This window comes from Ochotona princeps, chromosome 22 (assembly GCF_030435755.1).
Source record: "Ochotona princeps isolate mOchPri1 chromosome 22, mOchPri1.hap1, whole genome shotgun sequence".
In the NCBI taxonomy this organism is placed as follows: Eukaryota; Metazoa; Chordata; class Mammalia; order Lagomorpha; family Ochotonidae; genus Ochotona; species Ochotona princeps.
This window is the reverse complement of record NC_080853.1, coordinates 28,675,094-28,688,590: the sequence shown is the minus strand read 5'-3', so window position 1 is coordinate 28,688,590 and position 13,497 is coordinate 28,675,094. Positions and strand designations below refer to the sequence as shown.

The 13,497-nt window shown below is 40.4% G+C and overlaps 1 protein-coding gene across 1 annotated transcript in view; it reads right to left on the bottom strand.

Moving 5' to 3' along the window:
* ESF1 (ESF1 nucleolar pre-rRNA processing protein homolog) overlaps window positions 1-13,497 on the bottom strand; it is a 58,155-nt gene that overhangs the window by 44,077 nt on the left and 581 nt on the right. Inside the window, exons 2-7 of the mRNA XM_058679632.1 lie at window positions 12,070-12,734; window positions 7,792-8,168; window positions 7,090-7,203; window positions 4,805-4,905; window positions 3,233-3,385; window positions 905-1,019 (exon numbers count right to left, since the gene is read on the bottom strand). Of these exons, the coding sequence (XP_058535615.1) occupies window positions 905-1,019; window positions 3,233-3,385; window positions 4,805-4,905; window positions 7,090-7,203; window positions 7,792-8,168; window positions 12,070-12,691 (1,482 nt within the window). The 5' untranslated portion in view covers window positions 12,692-12,734. The remainder of the gene's footprint in view (window positions 1-904; window positions 1,020-3,232; window positions 3,386-4,804; window positions 4,906-7,089; window positions 7,204-7,791; window positions 8,169-12,069; window positions 12,735-13,497) is intronic.

The following is a 13,497-nucleotide window of genomic DNA, read 5'->3' as shown; positions in this document are numbered from 1 at the left end:
CTTCCATCTCCTGGTTCACTCACTAAACAGCCACCATCACTACAACTGGGCAGGTCTGAACCTTGGAGCCAGGAGTTTCTTCTGGGTATCCTACAGGGTACAGGGGCTCAAAGCGTTAGAATTGGAGCAGCTAGGATACCAGTGCCACAGGTAGAGGATTAGCTTGCTATGCCAGCTACCACACCAGCCCATAACTAAACCTTTATTATTAGACTCTATTGCACAACAGTGGGCCTCTACCATACTCAATAGCCAATTAAGCCAGCACAGAAAGTGGCAGATTGAGCAGTCCTTTCTCTGCCATTAGCCTCTTCTCAGAAGAGCACAGTGGTTTATCACACAGAAAAAGCAGAGGAAAATTGGACATCTATGGGTCTCTGGGGAGGAAGAGAGGTAAGAGGTGCCCAGCTAAGCAATAAGCTATATCAATGGACAGAAACCTTCTGGCTGTTTGTTATTTAGCATCAATGAAGTCCTGAATTATTTTATTTGTTTTTACAGTTTTTTCAGATTGTATCTACAGAAAAATTTGGTCTTATTCAAAATTTTCATAAGTTTTGTTAAACTGGGAGTTGAAGCAATTTGCTACCTCTTTTCCCCTGCTCCCAAAAACATTAAAAAAAAATGACACATTACTTATTAAAAGAATTTAACTGGAGAAAGAAGAAAACAGAAAAAAAAACCACGAGTGATTATTTGACTCAGCCTTAAAAACATACCAAGAATCTGAAAGCAGGTTTAAACATATGTGGTAGACAGCACAGACACAAGCATTTCATTTCTGCCTCTATTTGTACCTTTAAATTCTGAATAGCTTCCTATCTTAAAGATGGCATAAGTAAATGATACACAAAGTGTCCTGTTAAGGCAACAGAGACCTGCAACACATTTTTAAAAGAAATACCGTTGATGTGCCCATTGCGGCAGATGTGAAATATTTCGGTTTGTATGCTGTTAAATCCACTTCTGCGGCTACGTCCTTGGGCTCATCATCAAAAGTAATATCATCTGGTATAAACCTAAGAAGCAAAGAAAAAATAAATATATTTAAACATCCAGCACAGTGATAACAACCAGATTTTTAGATCCTCAGCTAATTAGTTTAGTTTACATTTGCATTCTGTATAAGCTGCTACAGAACACACACGTAGAAGGAGCAAACAATGTGAGAAAGAACCTTGGAACAGCATTTCTGAACTTCATAAAGCTGTCCATCTGGAAGAATGCTATGTATACATAAACAGGGCATTAGGGGTTAAAGAGGCATGGACACAGGTCCTCGAGCACCGGACAGCAGACGCCCCGCTGCTCAGGGGATTCCGAAGACCGAGGGGAATTATCATTATCATTATGATCACTCTTACTACAAAGCATAACACACACAAGACATGTCACTGAAAATAAGGAAAACTCAGCATACATTTAAGACTTAGTATCCTAACAATTTTACAATTTTCATTTCAGAAATAACTAGCTCTTCAATGCAGATTTGCCACTGTAATTGCTAAATTTTTTGGTATGAAGCTAATGGAAAAAATGTCAAATGTTAAATAAATATGGGTTTGTAATTTATGCATTTTTACAATAGTATATGCTATGTATTTGATCACAAATGACTTTTGGAGGGAAGCAATAGCTAAGGCTCTGGAGGCTTATACAGATTTAAATATATCCTCCTACAGCTGCATTTTTACACACTGTCAGTGGAAGGAAGTATGATATAACGTATGACAGAATACAACAAGAAATACACGCCTTCCTCCCACAGCCAAGGGCCTTATTTTCCTAGCACCAGAAGAGGTTATTTCAACAGTACATGGGAATGTTCCAAACAGGAAACAAAGACCTGAAAACACGTTAAAATGAATGCTTGATACCTACAATGTTTGGCAATTCATATTTAAACACTCAAAATCAGAGTGTCCTGTTGAAAAGTACTAATTTGCTTTTTTTACAATTTAATTTCATTTTATGGCAGTTTCATAATTTGCTTTTACAGTAAATTATCAAGTCAAAATTTACTATTTTTTTTTATATTTTTTCCTTTAGAATAATTATCTTTGAAAGAGGAAATGATACATCTTTTTCGAACGTGTCTCATTTTAAGAATAAAGCCTCAGCCAAACTGGAACCAGCAAACTGATGTCTATTCAAAGTGTCACACTGGAATGGTGTACCGGGTTCCAAAGAATCAGGCTTACTGCAAAACGGTACAGCGGCCCAGTTCTCCTTAGACCGGTATTCGCACCATCACGGATCTTAGTGTGGACCAGAGAAGCCTGGGGTGAAGAGGATGCCCACGCCGGCAAGAAACAGCTCAGCTCTCAGAGCGCTCTGCTGCTGTCCCAGTGGCAACTCTCTGTATCTTGTCCGTCCAAAGTGTGGCCATGACTTACTTGCAATGTGTCCGGGGAGACTAAGCAGTGGCATTCAAACTATTCAATTTTAATTGAACAAATTAACCAGAAATTACCAATGGCTGCTAGTTAAGCAATACAGGTTTAGAGAAGAATCTAGCGTTTAACAGCAAATTCCTCTGTACCTACCTCAATTTTAGAAAAACACTTCATCTGCTTTTCTAATTGCAGAGAAATATCATGGCATAACAACACATCATTTTAAAAACACAGCCAGCATATTTAAAGGCACATAAGTAAAAAGCTAAAAAAATAAACAACAAAAACAGAAAGACACACGTAAAGGGATGTTTCAAACATACTTAAGCATTTTCTTCTTCATTTTCTTTCTCAGGAGTGATGTTTCATAATGTAAAGTTCATTCAAAAACAAACAAAAACCCAAAAGCGCAAAAAACCAGTAGAATGTACTACTCATTAAAATATTTCACTTGATCAAAATCATTTATTTGTTCATTCATTTACTTAGAGCAGTAGTCAGGGAGAGATGGAGCGCTCTCCTCTCTGCCGGCTGTTCCACCCAAAGGCTTGCTGTGCTTGCAGGTCCTGAGGCTGGGGGCTGGAGGCCAAGGCGAGAACTGAGAAATGGCAACAGTTCTCCACAATAGGCTCCCATGTGGGAAGCCTTCCCAGTGCCTCCGCACTGCGCCCGCAGGAAGCTGGAGTGAGGGGCTGGATCCAGGTGCCAACCCTAGGCACTCCTATAGACATCCACAGGCAGCCTGCGCATTAGCAGTCATTAGGCTAGCCGCTTGCCCTATTTTGCTTCTTATCATCATGTTGTGCTATTAAACTACATCGGTAAGAATTGATTACCTCAGATCAATGAATGAACAACTGCTTTCGAATTCCAGGCCATCACAATCCTCATAAATTTTACTGGCTGTTTCAGGAGAGTCGCAGTCCACTACAGCGTAATAGTACTTCAGCCGTTTGAACTGATAATCTCTCAATTTTTCTCGAGAGGTCCTAAAGGGAGAAAAACTCACTGAACTTATGTAGGAACACAAACACCCATCTCTTCGAAAAGTAAAAGTAACTCTTACAAGAAGATCGGATTACAAGCAGACATTTTTCCTCCAGGACTACCAACGCCAGCTGCACTCAGCAGTGTGACAAGGTACAGAATGTAGGTATTTGGATATAACCGTGTATTCAGAAAAGCAGAGTGTGAGAACTACATACTTGATGACAACTTCAGCTTCATTTCTTAGGACAATTATTTGTTTGTTTTGCTATCACACTTAGCCTTCTTAAGTAAAACCACAGGGTATGGTCAGTATGTTTTTTTTTTTAAAGATTTATTTTATTTTTATTACAAAGTCAGATATACTGAGAGGAGGAGAGAGAGGAAGTGGAGCTGCCGGGATTAGAACCAGCAGCCATATGGGATCAAGGCGAGGACCTTAGCCACTAGGCCACGCTGCCAAGCCCCCATGGTCAGTATGTTTTAAAATATTTCGGAAGGCATCACCTCCAATCACACAAACTCTTGATCTTGAAAAACGTTTGCTCCAGATTCGTATGTCATCAAGTCTAAAAGAGTTGTAAGTCTAATTTCAGAGAACTACAACATATTTTTTTAATGTCTTCATCTATCAACTTCTGCCACTGATTTATTAAACGACTGTAATCATTCAGTGTACATAGAGCTCCACCTTGTGGCTTTAAAACTAACTTAATTTTTTCTACATTGCATTGTCATTCTTTCACTTTTCTATTTAATCCTCAAACAAGGAAAACTATGCAATTTGAAACTAAGCAGAGTTTTAATGTCATTGTCAAATAGTAATATTTAATAAAAAAAGTAACCAATTCAAAATAGTGCTGAATCAACTGAATCATTATGTTTTCTAAAACTTGCAATATATTCACAAATATAAACATAAAATGTTGGAATAGTGTGCTTTTTTTTTTAAAGATTTATTTTATTTTTATTGGAAAGTCAGATATACAGAGAGGAGGAGAGACAGGAGAGAAAGAGCTTCCATCCGCAGACTCAGTCCCCAAGGGGCCACATTGGCCACAGCTGCACCAATCTGAAACCAGGAACCTGGAGTCTCTTCTGAGTCTCCCATGCAGGTGCAGGGTCCTAACGCTTTGGGCCGTCCTTGACCAACTTCCCAGGCCACAACCAAGGAGCTGGATGGGAAGCGGAGTCGCCGGGATTAGAACCAGCGCCCACATGGTATCCCGGTGGTGCAAGCAGAGAATTTTAGCCACTAGGCTACCATGCACGGGGCCCAGTGTGTTACTTCTGACGGACTTTAATCTGGTATGCAATCTACATAACCACAAATGGCACAATTTTAAAATGTAGTTCAATTAATATCTTCCACTGCTGACATGAATTTACGAAGTTGGTGATGTTCTACAGAGATACAGTACCAGTCCTTTTCAGGGGCATCTTCGGGGATGCTCAGTAACTCCACTGGCCCTTGAACTTGTTCTTCTTTCATCCTTTCCTTCCCAAACTCTGAGGGATATATCTAAACAACAACAACAAAAAGATCAGTGTAATTCCCATATTCCCTTATAAATAATAACTAGAACTGTCAAAATTAAGTGCTCTTAAGAGTCACAACGAAAACTACAAGGCTGATTTTTTTTTTAAGATTTTATTTTTTTATTTAAAAGGCAAAGTTATAAAGAAAGAAGGAGAAACAGAGGGGTACGCAAAATCTTCCATCCACTGGTTCATGCCCGAAATGGCTGTGACATTCGGAGCTGAGCCAATCTCTACCTAGGAGTCAGGAGCACAGTAGGCAGATGTTCAGCTTACTACATTATGGTGCCCCCAGGACCAACCCACTTTCAAACAGACTACAGGAAAATAAAGCAATATGAAGTATTTCCCCTAAAATAAATCATTTTGGGGGCTAGAGCAGTGGTGGCGCAGGCAAAGTATCAGCTTATAGTGCCAGTATCCCATACAGACACCAGTTCAAGTCCCTGCTGCTCTACTTCTGATTCTTGGCCTGGGAAAGCAGCAGAGAATGGCTCAAGTCCTCGGGTCCGTGCATGCACATGGGGGACCTGGAGAAAGCTCCTGGCTCTTGCCTTTGGATTGTCTCAGTTTTAACCGTTGTGGCAATTTGGACAGTGAACCAGTGGATGGAAGATCTCTCTTTCTCTCTATCTTTCCTTCTCTCTGTAACTCTGCCTTTTATATAACAGTAAAAATAAATTTTTTTAAAAAAGAATACTATTCAAGGGCTGACATTGTGGTGTTGTGGGTTATATTAATTGTAGCATTTAATATTCCTCATAGGTGCCAGTTTGAGTTCTAGCTGCTCCACTTCTGATCCAGCTCCCTAATGATCTGAGAAAGTGGCAGAGGCTGGCCCAAGTCCTAGGGAGTACACTTGGGACTCCCAGAAGCAGCTCTTGGCTTCCACTTTTGGTCTGCCAACCCCAGCCATAGAAGTCATCTGGCGGAATGAGCCAGTGCATAGAAGTTTGCTCTCTCATCCCCTGTAGCTCTGTTTTTCAAATAAATCAAATATATCTTTTTTTAAAAAAAAAATCACATTCACTGAAATTTGACTTTGTATTAATTACTTTGAGCCAAAAAATAAAATTTGATTAATTTACAATGTTTTGCTACTACTGTGATTCTTAAAGGGATTTATTAAGTGGTATGTGTGTTTGAATTTTCTGAAAATGTTACTGATCAGAGCATCAATCTTTCTTACTAATGTGAGTTAATATAACAGGTATGACATAAATGCTTACATATATATGCAGTTATGTTTACATATATGATACATAAATATATATAACAAGATATAACAGGATACAAAGAAGTACACTAAAGCTCTGAAGTTTTCTATACCACGACTTGTCCATGTATCTCAACAACATACCCAAGTTGTCTATTTTAAATCATGAAATCATGAAATGAATTCTGTAACTTGTTCATTCTCTTCTATTAATTTGTTTCTTTGACTCAAATCCATTAACCTTCACAGCCCCAGGGAGCATTTAGATACTATACCCAGTAGGGGTAATCCTTTCACAACCTTCAAGACACAAAGACAGTATCAGAAAGAGCTGAAGGAGAGACTTTCCACCATCCCCCTTTCTGCAGTGCTGGCAAACATCGCCAGTTGGGGCTGGAGTCAGAAACACATTCCATGCCTCCCACATGGGCAGTGGACTCCACCTGCGCCATCACCTCCCAGTGTCTGCACTGGCAGGAAAGTGGAACCAGGAATTAAAATTGAGCATTGAAAACACACAGTACCACATTTTCACAAGGAATTCTGGCACTTCAACCAGTAACTCAACAGCTAGGCAAAATGCCTACCCTTATGTGTTTATTAAGGTCATTTCCAAGGATGACACATGGCTTTTTTTTTTTTGCTATCTTACTTAAGGTTATTAATTAATGCTAGGAGTAAAGAATGCAATTGGCTTACTTTAAATATTCATCTTATATCAATACCCTTCACTGAATTTCTGCATCTCAGGGTTCAACCAACCTCCCAGTAACAACTTTCTTTCTTACTTTCTAATGCTTATGATTGTTATATTTGCCATAAACTGACTGAATCAAGCAATTCCAGATTATTTACAGGAAAGCTATCACTTTAGTAAACAAAACTAGATATGAGTTAAAATGCCTAGAAATACTTACTTCAAAATTAAAAAAAAAAAAAATCAATTCTTACCTTTACAGAAAATACAACACCTCCTTTAGGTTTAAATGAATTGAATAGAGCCAGCAAATCTTTCGCCTTTAATCTATCCCAGTCCATGTTGCAAACTGCTAATCGATGCGTAATCTGAGAAATAAGTGTTAAACATTGCATAATCCGTATCATTCTTAATGTTTGAAAAATAAAGAATCTAAAAATGTAGTGCTTTCTTTCCTCAAAGGTCAGAAGTACCAGCAGCTAATAACCCAAGTGATTTTAATGTGCAAAAGAGAACTAGAACGAGGCCAACAATGGTAGAACCGTGATGGTGAGTGGCTCCTGGTTCTGACTCAGAATATGATCATGATCTGCTTTGCAACCTAGAGAATGTGATGAGTTAGTTTGTTATCTTTGTATCAGTGGGGAAATTGAGTATGTTACCGCACAGCATTTCTAATAACTGTATCAGAAATAAAAACACGTAACTGCTAGACAAACAAGTAATTTCCTGAACTACTCAAGGGCTTTCAATGATCTCTACAGAACCTCTTTGATGTCTGCCAACACATCTTCTCATTTACATAACTGTGAGCATATTCCACAGCAAGAAGTCTTAGAATCAAGAATATTATTAGCACCCGAGCCTTTCCCTACTCAAGTTAACGCAACTAGTGCGGCCACCCACAATCGCTCTGTATACAGTATTCTCCCTGAGGAATCTGCTGTGATGGTTACCTCATCAGCCCGAGGAGCATCTCTGTCTAATTCTCTCCAAGCATGCTCGAACGTGGGTTCTTCCGGGGATAAATCAGCCCAGTCATCTTCATCTTCAGAGCTGGTTTCTATGTTTCCTTTACCTCGTGCAAGATCAGGGCCACTGTCACTTTCATCTTCCTCCTCACTATCCTCTTCTTCCTCTTCCTCCTCATCTTCTTCTTTGCTATCATCATCATCAGCCGAAGTTCTAACATCCGAGACTTCATCTTCAGATTCATCACGTCCCATGTCACTAACACTTTCTGATTCTTCCTCCAAGTCATCTCTGTCAAATTTCCTGCTATCTGTTGAGTTTTCAAAACAGTCACTGTCTTTTGCCATCATGCGTGGAACCACTAAAAAAAAATTAAATGAGAAAAATTAAGGTGATACATATATGGAATTGAGTCTAATTATTTTGATATCAAACCCAGTAAAGACATAATTTCTATGAGACAGAGTCAAGGAAAACATAAATTTAACACAAAACAACACTTAAACAAGTTATTCAACTTAACACATACTTACATCACACAAAGTAGATCCATACACTCAATCTTTATGGAGTTCCACTTACTCAATCTATAGTCATTGACAAACGAAAGATAATCAGTACCCTAACTGAAATGTTCAGTTGTATGAGGGGAGAGATAGAAAAATATCAACAAAATCAAAGCAATATACCTACGTAAAGTGAAATTATAACAAGGAGTAAGGAAAGCATCTGGAAAGATCTATTAACAGGCAAAAGCCCAACAATCAGGTTTGAACTGCAGGAAACAAGGAGACAAGTAACAGACGGAACTCAGGAGGCAGGAGTCATGCCATCCAAAACCATGGAGCAGTGGCAGACGTTTCACAAGAGTGACATGGGATTTGCACACTGAGGAAACCACTGTAGCTTCACCATCGAAAACTGGAGGGAGTTAAGAATGGCCATGGACAGGACAACTGGAAGGGCAGTACAGTACTCCAGGAAAGAAACGAAGGACCACTAAGCCAGTGCACACAGAGATGGAGAGAGTGAGCGGCCTTCAGGGCCAGCCAGGAGGTCAACCAAGAGTGCTCACGCGGGAGAGACTTGACACAGAGAACAGAGATTTGAAGAGTCAGAGACAGACTGCTGGAGCTAGCCAGAGAAACAGAGAACACCAGAAGGGAAATTACACAGTTTGTTTTGGACAGGTTGAACTCAAAGTGCTTTGAGTCATCTAAGAGAAAACACTACATGTGATAACAGAAGCTCGGATATGGACGAGATCACCTAGAGAGACAGAAATACTAACTTTTCCTCTAAAACCTGAACTTTGCAACTGGTACGGTCGGCAATGCACCCAAACTGTTCTTATTTCTACTGCATTATTTTTCATCGCGCCTCTGGAAAAGGGCTCATGTTCTGCTTCCTTGGACTCACGTTAGAAACCTGGGTGGAGGTTTGGACTCTTGGCTTTGGCCCAGCCCAGCCCAGGCCACAGAGTGAATTTTGGAGGTGAACCACAGACAGAAGACCTTTCATTCTCTCTTGCTTTGTCTCACCCTCTACTCTGCCTCTCAATGAACAAATAAATAAATCTAAAGAAAAAAAAGTCATACCATTTCCTGTAATGATAAGATAATAATGAACACTAGATTATTTTACAGAATGAGTGAATTGCTGATAGAATGCAATGCTTTTTCTAGACTGTGGAACCAACACAAATGACTGCAAACAAAACAATAGGGTCAAGACTCACAAAACCAACTTGTAGGGGCTGGTGTTGTGGTACAGTGGTTAAGCCACTGCCTGCCATGCTGGCACCCCATACGGATGCCTGTTCAAGTCCGCACCACTGCACCTCCAATCCAGCTCCTTGACGTCATACCTGAGAAAAGCAGAAGATGTCCCAAGTGCTTGGGCTCCTGCACCCACGAAGGAGACTGAGAAGAACCTCCTGAATCCTGACTTCAGCCTGGCCCAGACCTGGCTACTGTGGCCATTTGAGAAGCGAACAATCAGAATATCTCTCTCTACTTGTGACTTTATCTTTCAAATAAATAATCATTCTATAATTTTACTTATTTTTATTGGAAAGTCAGAGTTACAGAGAGAGGGAAGAGACAGCATATTTTCCATCAGCTGGTTCACCCCAAGATGGCAGAAACAGTCAGAGCTGGGCCAGGTCAAAGCCAGGACCAGGGAGCTTCTTCTGGGTCTCCCACATGGGTGCAGGGGCCCAGGCTTTGGGCTAGCCTCAACTACTCTCCCAGGACACTAGCAGGGAGCTGGATGGGAAGCAGAGCAACCAGAACTCGAAATGGTGCCCATAAGGGTTGCTGGCACTGCAGGCAGAGACTTAACTTGTAATACCAACACACCAGGCCTCAAATAAATAAGATTAAGAAACTACAACAAAAAACCCCACCAGAGTTGTAGTCCCCAGCTCTGGGTCATTATATATATTATGACACAAATAAATCACTTTAACTTTGTTCCTGCCTCATACCTCAAGGTGGAGGAAATGAAGTAACTCCTTATTCACCATGAAGTCTGCTGCCAGGTTCCATTGCAAATGCAATGAGACGTCCACCACTAACCACTGTCCCTGCCCCAAAGTCCTGGTTCCCTTTTTAGAATTCTGTTCCTGGACTGGAATATCCTATTATCTCCACCTGCTATTTTCCCAGTGCCCAACACCCTCGGCCTGCCCTTTCCCAGCTCTCAACAATCACCACTCATTTCAGTCATGGCCTCAACGATCAGCAACATCAACACTGAGTTTCCTGTCTGCAACGGGTGACATAAAATTTTAATTACTTTACCTTAGTAAATATATAATCACAACAAGAATCAGCTGCTTCTTACCTAAATCCAAATATCATTTCTAGCTCTACTATCCTTCTATTCCTTCAAGACCTTACTATCTAATCCAACAAAACTAATGAATTCCTTTGAAAATGCCCCAACATGTCTTTGCCTACAAAATTCTTTCAGGGGCTGGTGGTGTGGTGAAGTCGGTTAAGCCACTCCTTGTGATACCAGCATACCACATCTGAATGAAGGCTGCAGTTCTGGCTGCTCTGCTTTCAACTGAGCTCCCTGCTATGTATCAAAGATGATCAAGCACTTGGGCCCTTGTCAAATCATGTGAGAGACCTGGCTGGAGTTCCTGGCACCTGGTTTTGGCCAGGCCAAGACCTCGGCAGATGGAAGCCCTATCTCTCCCTATCTACGCTTTTCCCTTTCAAATAAATAAAGGATTTTAAATTAAATAAGGTTCTTTCCACACAGAATGCTTCAGTCCTCAAATTTAACAGTATATTCCTTATGAACTTTTCTGATTACATCATGCATGACCTTTTCCTTTAAATTTCAACAGCCCTCTGCCAAACATTTTCATGACACCTGCTATTATTCTACATCATACTATGGTTCTTTCTTCCACTTTATACCTGCACTGTTAGAAGCCAATGCTCATTTGTACAAACGGGACTTGACACAAGTCTTGTCCAACATGAGATCAGTAAGAAAATAGAATGTAACATATATCATTAATTTTAAAATATTACTAACTAAACCAACCTTTTTACATATGGGGTTAAAGACACTATTAAAATTAATGTTACCTTTTCATTATTAATAATTATTAGAAAGTCTCAAATTACACATCTGTATCAGACAATGCTAACTTTAGAACAGGGCCAGTGAGCGTTCAGCAGGTTGCCTTTGCACAAAACTATTTATGAAGAGGCAAAAAAGGCTGACCTCAAAGCCAACTTCTACTCAGCAAGTCCCACACCACACAGTAGGACTTACGGGAAAACCACCCGTGCCTTTATTCGAAAGGCCATCCCCTCGCTAGCCCACCATTTGCGGCATTGTTGTGTGTTCAGAAGGCATCACTTGTTCTAGCTTGTACCATAGTACCACACAGCAAAAGTGGGAATTGGGAGCACCAGCCTTATTCATGTCTGTCCAACTGCAGTTACTAACCATGTATTGAGGAAATGAAGGCATCAGTGCTTATTTCTACATACTTCAACTTCCCAATGCTAGCACCGAATACTTTACCTGGCTGGACAATTTAGCTTTCACTGGTCCCCAACACAAATTAAAATCATGTTTAAGACTCCCAATTTTCTAGCACCAGATCAAAAACAAAATCTTTTTTTTTCCTTTCATAGCTTTAGCTATAGTTCTAAGGATTCCCAATGCACTATGAAAACATTTCTTGCTATGCTTACTTAGCAACATTACAGAATCCATTCTTCCCAACTCACCTGATGTTGCCTTAGGTCCCTTGATCTTGACAGATTTTCCCATGTCTGTGGTTTCTGAGTCGGCACACCTCAGCTTTCCTTTGCCAGGAAAGTCCGCACTACTTTGGACGATGTTTTTTTTCTCTTTTGTACTCTTCCTTACAGAATCTTCACTACTCTTCTTAGAACTTATTTTTGAATCTATCTTAGAATTATGTGCATTTTTCCTTTTCTGAATTCCTTCAGAATTATCATCTTTAGTTGCAGAAACCTTTGGATTGATTTTCTTGGTTTCTTTCTTTTTCTTCTCAACCAAATTGTTAGAATCTTTTTCTCTTTTGGTCAAGGGCTTTTTCTTTTCCTTCTTCTCTTGGCTCAACACTTTGCTCTCTTCGTCAGAGAGATCAGAGTCAGAATCAGAAAGCTCATAGAAGCGTTTCAAGTCCTCTGTAGTACTGTGGTGGATGGGGCGCCCTCTTTTATCCACTGCGTAATTTAACTTGAACTTTTTGTCATGAAACATGGCTCGAAATCTCTTGTCAATTTTTACTTTTCGATCCTTTTCAGGCATTTCCCAAAATCTCGGGTCCTTGGCCACCCTCCTAAACCGCTGGTCACTCATGATTTCTTGCTTGGCTGACATTTTTAAGCGTTAACGTTGGACAAACACGTGAAGGAACCAAACCCTTAAAAAAAATTAAAGAAATCGTTACTAGCATAATACATTTGAAAACCACATTAACTCACATTATACACTAAGTTAAGCGTTTACATGAAGATAATATAAGTATTATTTCATCTCTCCCATTTATTCTGAGTCACCTGCAGAAAAGCTACAAAACATACAAAATGTCTTCTTTGTTTCCCCTTGGAGAAACAAACTTAAGGCAAAGGAACTAGTTTTGCAGTGGGATGGTGGGGCACCAAATGTTTGTCATTTATAATTCCTATAGTTTCAGTTGTGTAACTTGCAAGTTAAAAGCAAATACAGGGGCCCGGTGGTGTGGCCTAGCGGCTAAAAGTCCTCGCCTTGAAAGCCACGGGATCCCATATGGGCGCCGGTTCTAATCCCGGCAGCTCCACTTCCCATCCAGCTCCCTGCTGTGGCCTGGGAAAGCAGTTGAGGACGGCCCAAAGCCTTGGGACCCTGCACCCGCGTGGGAGACCCGGAAAAGGTTCCAGGTTCCTGGCTTCGGATCGGCGCGCACCGGCCCGTTGCGGCTCACTTGGGGAGTGAATCATCGGATGGATGATCTTCCTCTCTGTCTCTCCTCCTCTCTGTATATCCAGCTTTCCAATAATAATAAATCTTTAAAAAAAAAAAAAAAGCAAATACAATCAAATGGGCCAGTCCCCTAAACAAAAAGGTGAGAATGCACTGAAGTTTAGCTCACAAAATTCGCTGTTTAAATCAAACCATCGTCCAAAAACAAACACACAAAAGGACCC